General features: G+C 37.7%; 2 protein-coding genes across 2 annotated transcripts in view; one reads left to right on the top strand and one right to left on the bottom strand.

Annotated features, from left to right (window-relative positions):
* The window catches only part of LOC307157335 (uncharacterized protein), a 625157-nt gene that overhangs the window by 56153 nt on the left and 550764 nt on the right, over window positions 1-18240 (bottom strand). The gene's annotated exons all lie outside the window — the stretch shown is intronic.
* Window positions 50-15891, top strand: LOC307157001 (uncharacterized protein; the record flags this gene model as incomplete). Its single annotated transcript, XM_079868729.1, has 7 exons — window positions 50-112; window positions 908-958; window positions 1040-1084; window positions 1214-1278; window positions 1677-1881; window positions 2017-2192; window positions 15687-15891. 7 exons carry the CDS (start codon window positions 50-52, stop codon window positions 15889-15891), a joined length of 810 nt encoding a protein of 269 aa, XP_079724855.1.

Raw genomic sequence — 18240 nt, 5'->3', positions numbered from 1 at the left:
ATTAATGTTAGGAGGATGTTGACATGAAAGACTTGTTGGTGTTTCCGGCATGGACAGACTCATGGACAGACTCAATTGGGCCAGATCACTTCGTTCTCTGTGTAAGGGATTGGTACTGTTCCAAGATACTAGATTGTACATGTAGTGGTTATTGTTAAATCATGTAAATTCAAAATGTGAATTCCATATTTTTTTCTAACGACTTGTACAATGTTGTGTATCTTTTACCAAATAACACATTATAGGTCATGAAGCCACTCGTGAGAGAGATGTTCTTTTTAGACTCACATTTCACATTGCATGAGTCTGGATTTGGTGATGCTGATTACAGAGCCATTTTTAGGTTCACAAATGAGGCATACTGTTTGACATGTTCATATAGCAATTTATACTTTGGCTATGTTCTTGTAGCCTGTACTGATATATTTCGGCTACGTTCTTATAGCCTTTACTGATATATTGCGGCTACGTTCTTATAGCCTGTACTGATATATTGCGGCTACGTTCTTATAGCCTGTACTGATATATTTCGGCTACGTTCTTATAGCCCGGACTGATATATTTCGGCTACGTTCTTATAGCCTGTACTGATATATTGCGGCTACGTTCTTATAGCCTGTACTGATATATTTCGGCTACGTTCTTATAGCCTGTACTGATATATTTCGGCTACGTTCTTATCCTTCTATTTTTTTTCTGTAGAAATCTTGCACAAAAAATTTATCCTGGGAGCTGGACTGAAAAGACTGGACGTGATATTGCAGTGATTAATAAATGCATATTTAGCTACTCCAAAACAAATATTATTATATCCCATATTCTGCATATCATAGATGTCATAATGTAACCGAGATGGATAATGCTTTCATCTATTTGACATGTATGTTACCTTTTTTGTTGCTTTTAGGGATTGCCACACCAGATCTGTGGAAATGACTGTGGGATTTTCATGCTTATGGTAAGGTCAGTTTATTTGGCAAATCCGTACAAGTTTCTGTCAACATTGTGAATAAAATGTTTTCTGTCTTTTATATTTCAGTATACCCTTTGCATTGTGACAGGTGTGGGGTTTGACTTCGAGGAGGTTAGTTAGTAAAAATGTAAAAGGAAATTTCTGACTTTACATGTTGTCTGAGTGCACACTCTTCATCATGAAGAAAATGGATACATTATGAACTAAAGATTCTCCTCATCACTGTCACACATCTTTCAGATGGACATGCCTTCCATTCGAAAGTGGTGGTGTCTCCTTCTGATGGAGCGCTTCAAAATAGAAGGGTATGACACCACTAAACAATATGTGTATAGTCATTTCTGTAACTTTTGCTGGTTTTAATACCTTGTGCTGTTTTTTATTACATTTGTTATGTTTTCATTTACAGTCTATTGTTAATTTTGTGCCTTGGCTTATTTATTAAAATCGCCATGTTCACTAGATATGAATAATGACTATCATCCATTTAGCTTCACGTAAGTTAGGTAAATAGGTAATGTTTACAATAGTTTCCTCACTCTGTATGCAGCTGCAACTATATGGTACCATGGTCACAATTGTTTATAGGTATTGCATTAATTTTGGTGAACAAACAGACTGGAACTACCTTCCACTCAATCAGACATTTGTGTATGCTTTTGCCTATGCAGTGCTTTAGATTAATCTTCTTAATGTTTGAAAGGCATGGTCAGCGGTTTGCCTTCTGGACTGATGAGGCCAGAAGCTTGGTCCAAGGAACTCTTCAGCCTGTCTACAGAGTGCCAAGACAGAAAGCTATCTCTGAGAAAGTCCCAGCCCACTTTGAAGCTGTCAATGTCCGCACAGCTGAAGAAAAGAAACTAGTGGACTTTATTGTGAAGTTACAGGGATCTGAGGAACATTTGGTGGTACTTTAACAATGTTCACATTTATTCATCTTTAAAGACTAACTCATAGTAAAGATTCTCCAAGGGCCAATGTATCTTTATTTTAAATGTATCAATTCCTTAAATAATTGTTTTTGTACCATGGTTTGACCCTAGGGTGTACTCAACGGGAAGCCATCTAAGTGGTTACATAAGGTAACTTCTTCCCGGGTGCCTGTCTACCTCGACAGTGAGGAACAACAGGACATCTTGTTCTCATATCTGAGAGGATTGCTGGATAGGATACCAACACAATTGAAGTGGAGTTCATCTGTGGTGTTCTTTTTCCAGAGGTATGCCGAACCATGTAATGTGTTTGTGTGTCCTGCTCCTGTGCTTACAAAATGTACTGTATAAACTGCATGCTAGCACTACTATATAATGGCTTGCTGTTCAGTAGTGATATTATTGTATATTTATATTAACGTTTTTCATAGGCCATCATAAATGCCCTGGCTGTCCTCCGGGATCTCCTTACAGGAGGCTGAGCAGGTCTTCCTTTCTGGTCCGGATTATCATTGCAGGTCAGAGTAGATTATTAATTATTTTTGCTTATATTAGGCTATATTTTGCCTACCATGGTCTGGGTGAATACTCGATTCTGATTGGCTGCAGGGTGTCCGTTAAAAAGTGATAGAGGACACCTAGTAAAGGAGTTCTGGTGAAACTGCCTGTTTACCGTTCGAAATTAATAAATAAATGCGCTGGCTACATCAGCTGTGAGTAACCATAGCAACAGGCAGTCAAAATATCCATTTACAATTTATTGTATCAAAACAAAACTGAAGGGTTCTACGAGCTGAGCGGACTATAAATATCTACGAAACCAAGTTATTGTTTGTAAAAACTTTAGATTTAGATTGTAAAACTAATTAAAATATAAACTGTTTTAAAAATGTGTTATTTGGCGAGTGACCATGGTATAAGCAGGTTAATGCCCTTCGAGGTGTCCATTGCCAGATAGTTGTTGTGCGATTGGATGCACTAACCCCGTTTGTTGCCCGCCAGATATCACGTGACTGCAAAGTATCAATTAATGGCTCGCCGTCGTCCATTAATACCTGACAATGGACACCTCGTCGGGCATTAACCCTTACACAATGCCCAGTGCACCCTTTTGTTACTGATATTTCTGTTAACACAACAGTGACTGTTCTCTGATAACTATTTCAGTGAATTGGAAGATTTTAACAGACAAATTGATAAACAATTGAGGAAAGAAGGGAGACCATTCAATTGGTGGGTATTGCTCTTACATTTACACATTTGGAGTTTGGAATTAGACGTCAGTAACATGAATGTTCTATATGACTTTCTCTCTTTACAACTCCAACATTTCATAAGTGTTAAATCAGAAATATATATTTCAGTTGAACATGTTTAACAAATTTCTATTATTTCTCTCTCTCTCTCTCTCTCTCTCTCTCTCTCTGACTTGAAGCCATTCTTGCAGCAACTGGTGGAAAAGGGGATCTTTTTGGAGCTTTTGTTCTAGCACAATATTTTGTTCTTGCACAAATAATTTTGTTCTTTCATATAATATAAATAAATACATGTATATATAAATAAATTCATTCTTGAATCATTCTCGAGTTTTGCCTTCTGATATCTGGCCATATCATTTAGTGACTGCATATGCTGATTCCATCGTTATTCTACCTGATAATGAGCAAATTAGTTAAACTTAAAGGGACACTCCACCCATTTGCATTAAGCTTTGCATTGTTAGAAACCCAGTCATACTATTGAATGGTCGTGCAACACTCTCTCATTTTCCCCTGAGACGGGAGAAATCCGTTATTTACCTCTTACACTTCCTCCTACAATGACGCAAAAATCGTCATTTTGCGTCATTGTAGGAGGAAGTGTAAGAGGGGGGGATTTCTGTTGAGACTACAACACTCGTTCCTCATCTTTCCCAGGGGGCGGGACCCGCTCACGCTACAGACCTATTACAGATCAGTGGGTGGGACTTTACTCTCTGAAACTGAAAGCAATATCCTCCATCTTGTTTGAAGCTAAGCTAACAGGCGCTGTGGAGACAGATGTAAAGTAATGACAATAGCGGAGGAGAGTGCTCAATATGATATAGAAGAAGAGGATTTCAGAAGTCTGATGCTTGAATCAGGTGTTTGTGGCTACCTTTACAAGCCGCATTATAGCGAAGAGCAGCCGAGGCAGAAGACCTGCCTGCCGCGGACGAGGAGCCCGGACTGGCTCGAGTTAGGGCGGACTGGTGGCGCCGGTGATCTCACTATGCAACTACGAACCGCTACGAACACAGAGGTAGAGTCCGTCTGCGGCAAAGAATTTCAACGATGACAATTTCTCCTGGACGAAATCTCTGAATCAGACGAGGACACGGACGTTTGTGTTGAGAACTATCCTAGTTTCGCACCGCATATGTTCTGACTGAACATCCAGGTACCATGCAATAATTCACCTTTTCGAAAGAAATACAAACGAGGAGTAATGCACTAATGAGTTCGCCAACTAACTAGACATTTTGTATGAAATGAATTTCAAGCTCTGGTGGTAGCTAGCCTTGTAGACGGAAGAGTGATTTCTCTTATAGGCAGATATGCGCTTTCTGGATTAGTGGGAGTGGCTTGCGGAGCTGTGCAGTGTGGTGCATTGTGGGAGTTGTTGTCTTTCATACAAATGCGTCCTGAAGTTATTTTTTGTCTTTCCTCGGTCACGAAGGCACCAAATTCAAAATTTATTTTACATTTCGACTACATATATGACCCACTTTAAATAAAAAACAATGTTCAAATGGGTGGAATGCCCCTTTAAGGAGGTTAATCAATATACAGTATAATTCAAGAAACTAAGACTCCACTTTTTCAGTTGTTTAAAGATTGATATACATTTTTAATTTGTTTCGTGTAAATTACATTTTTCAAAATGCCTCTGATGCATTTTGAATTAAAAAACACATTTATAAAAATACTCCTGAGATTAAATGTCTTTCGAACTATGTATGTACAAACTAAACAACCTGGGTCCTATAACTGTGGTCCTGAAACTGCAACCGTTGCTATATCATCCAGTTCGGCAGGTGGCGCTGTCACAAAAAACTAGGGTCCTGTAACCGGGGTCCAAAAGCTGCAGCCTCCGATTGTGCAGGAATATACTATTGATTTTAAGTAGTATAGTGAATGTGTTGCTCTGAACAACTGTGACATTGGTTATTTTAACAAAAAGTTATCACACTTGCATAGATGGGTAATTTTAGACCCATGTGTGTAAACTTTGTGCATTAACACAAAATATTAAATTAAAATATTAATTTGTGACCAAGATATTTTGAACTATGATGATATTCTGATGTTATATTTTGATGTTAAACGAGCGAGAGATTAACTGGTTTTTATGTATTAGATTAGAATATTGTGCAAAAGTGGTCAAAACTCCGTGGTGTAGACAGTTTGACGTCATGATATTAATGCATTCAGCCAGGTTTATTAAAGCCAACCAACCCCCGTGACGTCACACGTTAGAATACTGCACACAATGGCAGCGCCCTGGCAGCAAAAGATATAACGGTTTTTCTTTTATTTCTTTTATATGTTTACATTTGTCATGTTTCTTATATAATTGTTGATTAAAGTGGAAATCCATCTTGTAAATCATGTAAACTTGATTGACTGCTTCATTTCCCCTTTAAGGTTTACTTTACATAAATTCCATTCTGCTGTTCTATTATTTGATTTCAAAGTAATTTGCTATAACAGGCATTAACTAATAAGTGAATTCTTAATTTGGTTGTAAAAATGCAATATTTCTATAACCACATAGAAAGAAATGTAAAAAAATAAACTAAAGTTTACATTTTTTTATTTAGAAGGGGTAACTATAAGTGCAGTTTGGAGTACATATAATTAAGAAAGTGACAAAAACTCGTTTTAGTTTAAGTATAGATGCTCCCTTATATGTTTATTATAGCAAAACCATGATTATTGATTACCATTTGTGTAACAGAAATACAAGAGAAATACAAAAATATCGTTTTAAGGTACATTGTTTACTTGTACTACCATGTCATTAACTTACAAAACCAGTGAGCAATGCAGAGGAAACGTATTGTCTAATACAGCTGTTGAGGGAGTGATTGTGAATTAGACCATTACAAGCCTGCCAAAGCGTCACAATTTAACTGCACCAATAATCTGTAGCGTCACACCTCTACACCAATAACCTCATCTTTATTATAAACCAATAACTATGATAACTATCGCTACTCGATCCGTACCGGAAAACAAACCGAGTCACGTGCCGTATTTGTAGGCTTCCGACGTCACACTTGGATGGGCGTGGCTTCTGACGTCACACTTGGATGTGGGCCGGGTTGGATATCCACCGCAGGATGCAGCGAGCTGTATATGGCCCATGTGGCTATGGCTTTGTGCTGAAGACAGGCTGAAAGCGATGCAAAGGACTGCACCTTCTCCCCACTGAGATAAATAACTCCAGTATGGAGGGTTTCATGCTGGTTGCCTCCTCCAAAGTGAGTTTCTTTTATTTCTCTGGTATATTTACAGGAGTAGTTCTCACTGTAGTCAACATGAACCTACTGCTTCATTCTGTGTAAGGGACTCTCTCAATTTCCTCATTCTTTCATACTGATGTTTGATATTGTAAATGTGTCTTGAGAAGTTTGAGAGGTGGTCCTGTGTCCTTTTTTATAATAAATAAAAATAAAAAAAATCCTTTTTTCTTTCTTTCTTTGTTTTAGGTGATTATTTTGGGGTAGATGTATTTATTTGTCTTGGTGACTGAATTTCAATTTTTATATTTATATTTTTTATATAAATTTTTTTTTAGGAGTTGAGCTGATGGAATTACACTGTAAAAAAAAAGGTTTAGAATTCAAAAACTTCTAAAAAAGAGAGCTTTAGAACTTTTGATAATAGTGTATGTTGAGAATTATGAGAATTAGTTGAATTTAATTACTATTATTAAAATTATAAGTATTCAATCTTGCATTAATATTACATTTGAATGATGTGGAACTTCCTTAGTTTCTTTAACTTGAGAATTCAGTTCACCTTTAAAATGGAATATCATTTAAAAAACACTAACGAGGTAAAACGTGTTAATTCTTAGTAACAACTGTTTGTCATCATAACTCTGAATACTTTGACAAAAAAAAAAAAAACTTCAGGAGCATCTTCTGTGACAATCTGAGCATGCTCAGCAGCCTGTTAGTTGGGCCTGACCACAAAACCTGACATTTTAAGCTCTTGCTTTTTAATATTTTAAATATTTTAAAACTAAATGAACTACAAATTTATGTATCTGTAATGTTGACTTCTACATTTGAAAGTTCAGTCAACCTTCTAAATAAAATTTATTTGACAAAATTTGGAAATTAGATTTTTTTAAATTCCTTTTTTACTGCTGAGACAAGAATGGCTGTTCTTTTGGGGCGGCTACTTGAAGATTTTCTTGAACTTCATTTGCTTCTTGAATAAGCTGAAGTAAATCATCTTCCTCACTAGATGGTGTTGTGTCTAGCAGAGATGGGACCAAGTCACACATGTGCAAATCTCAAGTAACTCTCAAGTCTTAACCTTCAAGTCTCAAGTAAGTCCCAAGTATTTTTTTCTTGGGCAAGTCAAGTCACAGGCTATGTCAAGTCATGTCCTGTAGTAGGTCAAGTCAAGTCCAACTCAAGTCACCTTATTATTGTAATTTTACCTGTAGAATCTAATCTTAATAAAGTGAAAAGACAAGACATAAGTAACTGTCAGTAAATTACAATAATTTTTGCATTGTAAATACTCATGTTCAGTAAAATACAATTCGATGGAATCGAACAAAATTGTAACTTCATAAAATTTGCCACTTTTAAAACTCTAAATTTAAAACTCTGCCAACAGTGTTTGAAATGTTTTAAATTTTCAACATTGAGTCCATAAAACAAATAACAGCTTGACTCCTCTCTGAACACCTCCCTCTCTCTCTCAAACACAGTTTACGTGCAACATTAAACTTTGTTACATTTCTCCTCCTCTCTCTCTCTCACACACTCACTCTCTCTCTCTCTCACACACACACACACACACACACACACACACACACACACACACACACACACTCTCTCTCTCTCTCTCTCTCGCTCTCTCTCTCACACACTCATTCTCTCTCTCTCACACTCACTCTCTCTCTCACACACTCACTCACTCTCACACACACTCTCTTTAATGGCTCTTTAATCACACTCAACCTTTAATGGCTACTTTAGCTATTATTACATTAGCTAACTACCAACTAACCAGATAACATTAACAAATTGACAAGCACTTACTGGGCAGAATGGCTCTTCAAATGACGGACGAAATTGGAGGTTGTCATCTGGCTGTCCGCGATGTTAATGTTGCATGTCTTGCAAAGCGCTGTTCGTCTTTTGCCATCTTATGAATAATTCTTGAAGCCGAAAGCGATGACCCTCGGTACCCCTCCGGCTGACATGTTGATGTGATATCTGATCTAAGTGGGCGTGATGTGCTTAAGGTACGAGAGGGCATGACTGATGATAGTGTCGTGATCCAGTCATGACAACGCTATTCTCAACCTGCGCTCCAGCTGGGTAATCAACTTTATTTTTTAAAATAATTGATATATTTTATATTCAAACTGAAAACATGATGTGATTAACACTCAAGTCATTCAAGTCATTGTGTCTCAAGTCAAGTCAAGTCCCGAGTCTTTAACTTCCAAGTCTGAGTCAAGCCTCAAGTATTTTATTTTTTGTCAAGTCACAAGTCATAAAAATAGCGACTTGAGTCGACTCGAGTCCAAGTCACAAGTCCCCATGTCTAGTAAAGCTGTTTCTTTCTTTCTTTTATAATAACACTTTGAGTTCTCCCACCACTGTTTTTTTTTTTTTTTTTTTTTTTTTCATGTTGCTTCTTAGTCAGCTCTTCAGTTTTCTTTATTTTGCCAGTTTGTTTTCGTTTTTGATACCTGGAAGGAAAGAAAGCATGACATTAAATAAGCATAACTCATAACATGGCGGGAAAAAAGTAACTTTTATGTACACATCATCCTATAGCATAGAAGTAATGCTTACTGTGTGTGTGTGTGTGTGTGTGTGTGTGTGTGTGTGTGTGTGTGTGTGTGTGTCCTATTCAGGGCCTAAAGTTGTGGGGTGGAGCGTAATTTCAGTCTTACTGATTTGACAAACAATTAAACAAGAAAAAAAAAAAAAATTACAAACAGAAGCACAAATAAATACAATGGAATAAAGATACAACTGAAATGAAGAGTTCATCCAGTTTTTCAGGTAGATCTAACAAAAGTTTTCAGGAACATGAATTACAGAACTACCATTCTACCAATTATAATTATTAAAAAAATTATTAACAATTAAAACTATTGAAGTTTTTTATTTTTTTTTATTAATATTAAATGACAGACTGTTGCAGATTTATTTATTTATATTAATATAGCCCTGTTATAGTAGTGGTTAAAAGGCTCTGTAGGGTGTTTATTGCTGATTACACCTGCTGTAACATCTGTAAACCAAACCTCTCTCTCTTCTTCCTTCTGTACTCCTCGAGCAGTTTTGGGTTGCTGTATAATTTTTTCCTGAACTTTGTCAACCTGGCCTTTGCTAAAACCTTTTTTTATCACTTGCTGACTGTCTATAATGAAATAAATTATAAAGCAAAATATCAACAGTTAGTTAATATTTAAATTAATATTAAATTCATAAGGTATATTTAAAAGTAGTTCACAATGATTCAATTCTAATTTCCGAAACAGAAGTTATCTCTACTGCAACTGGCTTTAAACGTACAATATGTAAGATTTTTGTAATAAAATATAAAAAAATCACTTGCACAGTGTGATATATTTCCTGCAGTTGTGTACTTATTTTGTATATCGTCGCTGTCGGGCGGAAACCTCGTATGTCCAAATTTTGTCAATTTCATATTTTATCACAAATCGATGCTATTGGTCAGTCCCCATGTGGTTCTGTTATATTTACAAATTATTAACCAATCTAAAGTGTTGAAAATAGCTTGAGAGCAAATCTCTTAACTCCATTGGACACTTCAACTGTCTGAGAATCCTCGTAACTCCACCTCTTCTTCACTCTGTGGCGGGAGGAGTTTTGTCTCATTTTGTCTCCTCAGGATTGAAAGTTGCAACGATTAAGAAATCCTCATCGATCAACATGTAAAGCAAGCCTTAACTCTGATTTTATCTGTGTTTAACTATGATATCAGTTATTGATGTATTTTAAATGTCTACTTATTACTAGGCTTATTATTACTAGGCTTATTATACGTGTGCATTGAAATTTTAAAATGTATCTAATATAATACTTGAATAGAATTAAATCTTTTGGATACCAGCATTAAATTATTGTTTTCATTATTATTTTACTGACTCGAAGTTGGCACTGTGCATGTAAAATACCCCAAGTAGCAGGTTTTATTTATGGGAGAAAAAAGGGCTGTACTGTATACTGGCGCCAAGTAAGCCTATCTTTGGATAACTCTGTCTGTTTTTTTAGACAATAACGAGTGAAAATAGTTAGGTTAGATACATTTGAGTAGGCTTGTTTTGTTAAAAATCGATAGCTGTAATGCTTTGGTACAGAAGGAAGCCCGTGAGCCACAAAGGTAAGTTTGCGAGCAGATTAGGCTAATTTCCGCATATTAGACAGCCTAACGTTAGTCAGCTCATCGTTTTTTGTTCTGCTTCACTTACAGCTCTTAAACCTTTAAAATGGAGTTTAGGAAGATGTATGTAACCACAGTCGTTAGCTCTGGTTAACTATTGAAGCCTTTTCTCTTGTCAAAAGGGCGACCGCAGACTCTGTTTGTGTGCAGATTAATTTCCGCCTATTTTAGACAGCCTAGTATTTTGGTATTGCATCACTCATAGCTCTTAAAGCCTCTTGTCAAAAGGCTCAACGCGACCGCAGACTTTGATGAATAAATCAAAATCTGGCAGCAGCGACGTCTGTCTGTACCATTCTAATCAATGACAGCGTGACCGCGTATCTCCCTGCTCAAGTCATAAATCTTGTACCTCCGATTAAACATGATTTTGGGGAAATGTTGTGTTAATGTTGGTATACAACAGTATATGATAGCAATATAAGGTACAATACCAACTTTAACGATACAATATTAAATGACTAAAAAAATATGCATTTTTTTTAATTTCCTGAAAAATAATATTTTTGGAGATACGAGGATTCCGCTCGACAGCGACGATATCCCAAAAGTTCCCAAAGATTTTTAATATCAGAGAAATTCCAATTTTAAATAATGGTTCACTTGTCTCCTATCAATGACGTTATATCTGCATTATCCCTGGTTTCTGTACTGCTACAGTAACCATGGCGACAGAGGTGGACAACTGCATTACATCTAGCGGTACGCTGTTGTGGTTTCGTTCAAACATTATGGACCATAGCAAGTAGACTTTGGGACAAAAGGAGAACTAAAACGATGATCAATATCAGCGTGGCGCAGAGGTGGGACAAAGTCATTGTTATGCAAGTCACAAGTAAGTCTCAAGTCTTTGCCCTCGAGTCCCAAGTCAAGTCGAGTCAAAGATGAGGCAAGTCCCGAGTCGAGTCAAAAGTCAAAGCCAACAAGTCTCAAGTCGAGTCCAAAGTCCTACCATTTTAGTTTCGAGTCATTTCAAGTCTTCTTACCACAGAAATAAAATTTATACAAATCATGTATGTCTGTAAGATTTGTATTTATTTAAACCTCTTTTTATACAATGACATTAATCAAATACAGTAAAAAAATGAAAATTAAATTTTCACAAAAAATGCTTGTATTTCAACAGCATATTGCACTAGAACAATGCACAGCATGCAGCTTCAGTCCTGTATTGTATTGACCTCATATTGCAAAACATGACTTTCATATAGACATGGGTCGTTTTAGCCTAAACCTTTTTAAACATGTCATTAATTTAATAAAATCCTCACTCCTCAAAATTATCACTTCTGAAAAACTGGACCAACCTGATAATATAATTGGAATGCCTCCATGACTGGTGTGTATGAGAGAGAGAGAGAGAGAGAGAGAGAGAGAGAGAGAGAGAGAGAGAGAGAGAGAGGCGTCTATTGGGGACTCGGCTATTATTTGAAGTTTTACGGTAGGCTACATCCGATAAGGTGCTTAGCATTCGTTCAAAACTTACCTTTCTTTGTGCAACTTCATGCAACTTCAAATTGCAACACGTTTTTTGTCGACTACCTCGTAATTTTTAGCCTATAGCCAAACGAAACTACCTTCGGTATCATTTTGCCAACTGGCGCGTTGTTGCTTGTTGCGCTTCATTGGTTGTCTTGCAATGTGCCTGCTTACACCGTTTCACACATACTCCGTGTGCAGTGCGTATGCGATGCGTGTTGCAGTGCGTATGCGGTGCGTGTTGCAGTGCGTATGCGGTGCGTGTTGCAGTGCGTATGCGGTGCGTGTTGCAGTGCGTATGCGGTGCGTGTTGCAGTGCGTATGCGGTGCGTGTTGCAGTGCGTATGCGGTGCAAGACCAGCACGCGCAATAGTGCTTTCACATATGCTGCGTTTGCAGTGCGTGATCCGCGGCTGTACCACAAATACATACTCACTATTTGTATTTCAAATCCAAAAGTTATCAGCAACTTTTATTTAAAAAAAGTGTTTTTGTCAGCATTGCGATTCTCTTTGTACACATATACACTCTTTAACAGACGTATGCACGTTTAAACACAATTTAAACAACGTAGGCCTATTATTCAATGCATTACTTCTACTTAGGCTATATTAAGTTCCTAAAGCAAGTGGTCAAATATTTAACCATGTAGGCTACTTATATAAAAAACACCCGACTCTCATGCCTTTTCTTTTATATTTAAATTAATACAATGAATCTCGCATGTCACAAGGAGCATGCTTTTCCACCTCCACGAATGAGACGAGTATCGATCATTATGTCGCCTTGTTGAGGTAAATTGTAGTTTTCCTTGCTTTACCCTGGTCTTAAAGTGAAAATAGTATTTAATTAAATACATTTATGGTGAGATTACTACATTTTATTTAATTAATCGCATTTATGGTGAAATTACTACATTTTTAGGTCAATCTGTGTTCATTTTGACCACGTGACGAAACATGCGCTGTCACTTTAATTCAGCGCGTGCAGCACAGCAGAAATAGACTCGGTGCGGAAACGATCTCTGCACTGCTGTATACGCACCGCACCTGGAACGGATCGACGGACTGCAACCGCGTGCAGTGTGAAAGCTCTAACCTGTTAACATGGGCACGGAAAAAAATACGCACCGCTGGCGCAAACGCCCTGCAAATGGAGTAGTATGTGTGAAACGGGCGTTAGATGCTGTCGAGTCAAAACAACGTGGGACTACAGTGATTGGATGTCGTACAGGCAGCGCGCGCGCTCTCTGCATGCATACAGGTGGTGCACATTTTTTTCACAGATGCAGATAAACTGAGAGCGGCGCGGCCGTGTGGACATTTTTTCCCCCAGTTTTCATGGGAAGTAGCAAGTCTTCTCGAGTCAAAAGGCGCAAGTCCAAGTGAAGTCACGAGTCATTGATGTTAAAGTCCAAGTCGAGTTGCAAGTCTTTGTACATTTTGTCGAGTCGAGTCTGAAGTCATCAAATTCATGACTCGAGTCTGACTCGAGTCCAAGTCACATGACTCGAGTCCACACCTCTGGCGTGGCGCTTTCAAAATACCGAGAGCTCCACGTCCGCGACTAACATCAACTTTACAGAGACGCCGCTCTTGCATGTACTTTTTTAGGTAGGTGAGCAAATGTACATAAAACCAACACGGTCTCACCCCTATTTGTCACATACTGCCGTTTGGTCATTTCCCCCACACGTCAATAAGCCGACGTTGAGGGTAACCCCCTCTTCGTCGCTTGACACCGTAGAGGGTCGCCCGATAGATTTGAACGCAAATCCCTCATCTTTGGATTTTGACGAAAGGGGGTTAGCCATCCAGCGGTTTGCCTGTGCTGGAAAGTATGGTTTCAGTCGATTGATTTTATGCTGCAAATGTGTATTTTGCAGTAGCGTGCGGCGCATAGACTGTTACAATCATTGGTGCGCTGACCATACATTTTTGTGGGGCAGAAACCCTTGTCTGAATCGGTACCACGACTTCTCTCTCTCTCTCTCTCTCTCTCTCTCTCTCTCTCTCTCTCTCTCTCTCTCTCTCTCTCTCTCTCTCTCTCTCTCTCTCTCTCTCTCTCTCTCTCTCTCTATATATATATATATATATATATATATATATATATATATATATACACAATTTTGGACTACATTAAAATGATGTAATTCCAGGAGTTACAGGACTGCATATATGCTGGAGGCTTAAAACATGCCTTAATTTAGGTGGGATATTTTAGAATTATAATAATTTTTTTGTATAATTAATTTTTTTTTTACTTGGTTGTGTCTCTCATCCATTTCAACCAGCGACGCATAGCAACCGTTGCTATGGGTAAACAACTCCAGGACCCTGTCATAGAATTCTGTATTGTCTGGTCCAGAGAAAAAAAGAATAGCCTACTTTTATAGATCTTTCATCTCTATACTGATTATGAAGTTGTGATAAATTAAATAGCCTACTGCAGAAATGTTTATATTGCTTAATATGGACATCCTCAGCCTGTCCCGGTGAAATAACGTTCTTTGGCAAAGAGATGGATGCATTCTGGGAAGTGATGTGTTTAAATGTAATGGCTACATATACCCGTGTTTCCTTCACTCAGACATTTATGCTGATCCCTTTATAATTTTGAGCAAGGAAATAAAATATTAAGACTGTGTCACTGTGTGCGATGATCGCAGAAACCATTGCCCAGCGCGATTCCACCACGGTAAGCAGCTTACAACAGTCAAATAAGCAAGAGAAATTAATAAGCATTTACATGTCCAAAATTATGAAGTTATGGCCAATAAATTTCGTATTTGGTGATTTCGAACCCCACTGTAAGAGCTGTATTAGAGAGAGAGTGACATAATACAATGCATGATTTTTGCATCACAATGAGATCTTGAGATGGATGGATGGATGGATGGATGGATCAATAGATCGATAGATCTGGCCAAAGAATAACTCTTCCAGACCAAGCTCACTTTGAAATGCTGCCCATGTCTGATCATAGCCTCCTTTTCCCGTATGATTTTCAAAAAGGGACCTGAGCTTACCCACCATGTGCTTGGTCACGTTCTGAACAACACACATGACCCCAGCATCAACATCACTAAAAGGAACAAGCAAAGGCTTGTTCCTAATCAGATTGCCCAACACTTCCTCATCAAAAGTGGACTCACTGTCCATGGCATGGTGAATGCCTTCCTCAAAAAGAGCAACCTGCTCAATTCGAGCCTTTACTGTTGGGCCGAACTTCAGACAGAGATCTGACATGTACGTCAGATACGTGTTTGCCCTAGACCACATACTTCTTAGGTGCCTTGGGTGACACGATCCGAGCACCCACTAACTGGGTGCACACTAACCTTTGCTCATCTGTTATGTGGTGCATTAGCGTACATTTGTACAAAGGTTAATGTGTAACCAAGCTCCGCCTCCCTGAATACCCCCCGAAGTGCCCTGGAGATGTCAAGATCTCTGTGGTCAAGATTGGAGGAGAAGTTGGCTGTCTCATTTATAGAAAGAGCTGAAAACAGACTCCCTCTGTTTCCCACCACCTCCTGGACACCATATCTTGACCACATTAAGTGGATCCTGGGGTCTTTGGCATGAACATTGCATGTTGTGTGTAAAGACACAGACACAATGTAGTCAGTATCCACAAATCCACTGACATCAATGATGTCATCACTTTTCTGGCCAAACATGCTCACTGTCAACATCACCTCAATGTTCAGCCCTTCAGTGACCTTAGTAATGCTCTTTTGCAACTGCACAAACACAAAACCTTGGTCACCGTCAAAGACAACCCTCAGAGGTTGGCAATCACGCCGGCGTGATTTGCTCGTTTTTTTTTTATCAGTTCAAACGAGAGTCCAAATACTCTGTTGATTTTGATGTTACAAACCAGTTTCATACATCAATCGATCCTGTTAAGTGTGTATTATTTTTGTGTATACTCACAATAAAAACAAAGTGTGCTTTTTGCCAAATAAAGAAAAATAAACACGAAGTGAGTTCTGCCTTCTCTCTGTCAGTGAAGTCAATTCTGAAACGCGTCCGAAAATGAACCATAACTCAGCGAATACTCAGTCAAACAGGCATACAGACACACAGGCATGAAGCTTGAATTCTCTTCTTTTAAATGAGGTAATTTATATAAAAAAAACAAATATTCTCATCTTGTGAAATCTGTATTAAAAAAGAACGATTCCAGTCGAGCTCATTAGAGCTAATTCAAATGTAATGTGACTCCGCCCACGGAGAGCGCGTGCTGTTCAAACGCAAATTATTGAGGCAATCCACGCAAACCTGTGAACGCCCCCATATCAGCTCGAGAAAACACAAGTTTAATCATATCATTGTAGCCTACTTGTTTACACCATCTGGCAGCGCTGTGAGGAATAATAATAATGGAAAATCTACCTCAGAGTGCGGGTATTGCGAGGAGCGAGGATCCGACTGAGCGGAGGAATACTGTAGTAATTTTTTTTTCCTTCTCAAGTTAATCGCGTTTCTGTGAATGAATGAACGGCAGCCGCAGAGATGCGCGCTGTTTACCACAGCTCGCAAAAAGACAGTTTAAATTTAAATCGCCTTTCTGTGTGTGAATGAATGATGATGTTTTAGCAAAATGTATTGCTATACTGAGATGAGTAAAAATCTACTGAAATATGTTGAAATAAAATGTAGGCTATTTGTACGTATTAAACTGCAAATTAACATTTATATGCCCTAATATTTCATAAAAACAACGTTACAGTCAGGCGTTTCTGTGTGTGAATGAATGTTTCGCTTTTAGCAAACTGTATTGCTATACTGAGTAAAAATCGACTGAAATATGTTGAAATAAATGTATTTGTATAAGCAACGTATTAAACTGCAAATTAACATTTATATTTCTTATAATAAAAACGAAAGACCTATGTTACAGACATATGAAAGACAACATTTCGTTGATTAGTTTTGGATAGATTATACATTTTTACTGTAAAATATCTGCCACCTCAAATAAGCTTTTGTTTGCCAATTTTTGCTCATATGTTAAATATACTATGTTTTGTCAAAAATAATCAAATAATCAATCAAATCCTTAACTTTGAAATATGTATGATAAAATGTATACTTTAGTTTTTACAAAGAAAGATTACACTTGAATTGTTGTTGTAATTGTAACCTTTTTAATAAAAAATATATATTTACAAGGTAGATGTAAACAAACTATTAAAAGGTAAATATAAGCCTTTTCTTTAAATAATTTTTATTGTGTTTTATTAGTGACAAATTTGGGGAGAGGATAAATATTCCAAAACTGAAAATACAGTATGAGAATTAACTGCACAATTACTAGACATGTTTTCCTTGGATATTATAGGCCAATTTGCAAGCACAATATGTGGAAAATTTGTATAATTATATTTGTCAATGAACACATCATCTATTGTACCATTTTTTTTGGCACAACTGACATGTTCAGGAAATATCCACCTTCCACATGGCCCAGCGTCCAACCACTGCAGTTACGCAGAGCACATACGTGTTTTTGTGTTAATGTGCTCAGTTTAACATGTTTTCTGAGAATTTCAAAGTGACCATTCATCATATTCACATGAAATTCAGGAAGGAACACATAATGCACACGTCCAACCGCCCCACACAACTCCTTGACCTGCACAACCACCAGATCAATGTCATAGGTGAAGTACACACTGTCAGTACTTGTGCAATGAATGGGGATTTTTACATCTTCATCATATAAAAACTCCTCCATTCCAGCAAAACGTGAAACAGCAGACAAAATACTGTCTGTGTTCACTTTACCAGTCTCAAAAAGCACTGACATGTCCCTAACCTACTCAGATTTATATAATTTGCACTGAATAAATCCTCTAACTCTAGGTTAGCTACTGCTAAACTAAACGTGTGTCTGTCATTTTCACCAGTTAGTGCGGAGATGCGCGGAAATCGTGTCAGTGCGTGATGAGGTCAAAAAAAAACAAAAAAACTCAGGCATGTCATTAAGACACATAGCACACGGTTAGAACAGGCATACATAGTAGCCAACTTAAAAAAAAAATCATAGTAGGCATGTTAGTAGTATTTCGTATTTAGTTTGTAGCTATGTCTTACCTGCAGACCCATTTGCTGAGAGCAAGTGTTAATTTCAAGACCCACTCATGAAGGATAAT

This window comes from Squalius cephalus (assembly GCF_949319135.1).
Source record: "Squalius cephalus genome assembly, chromosome: 4".
NCBI classification, from domain to species: domain Eukaryota; kingdom Metazoa; phylum Chordata; class Actinopteri; order Cypriniformes; family Leuciscidae; genus Squalius; species Squalius cephalus.
This window is presented reverse-complemented; position numbering and strand designations above follow the sequence as displayed.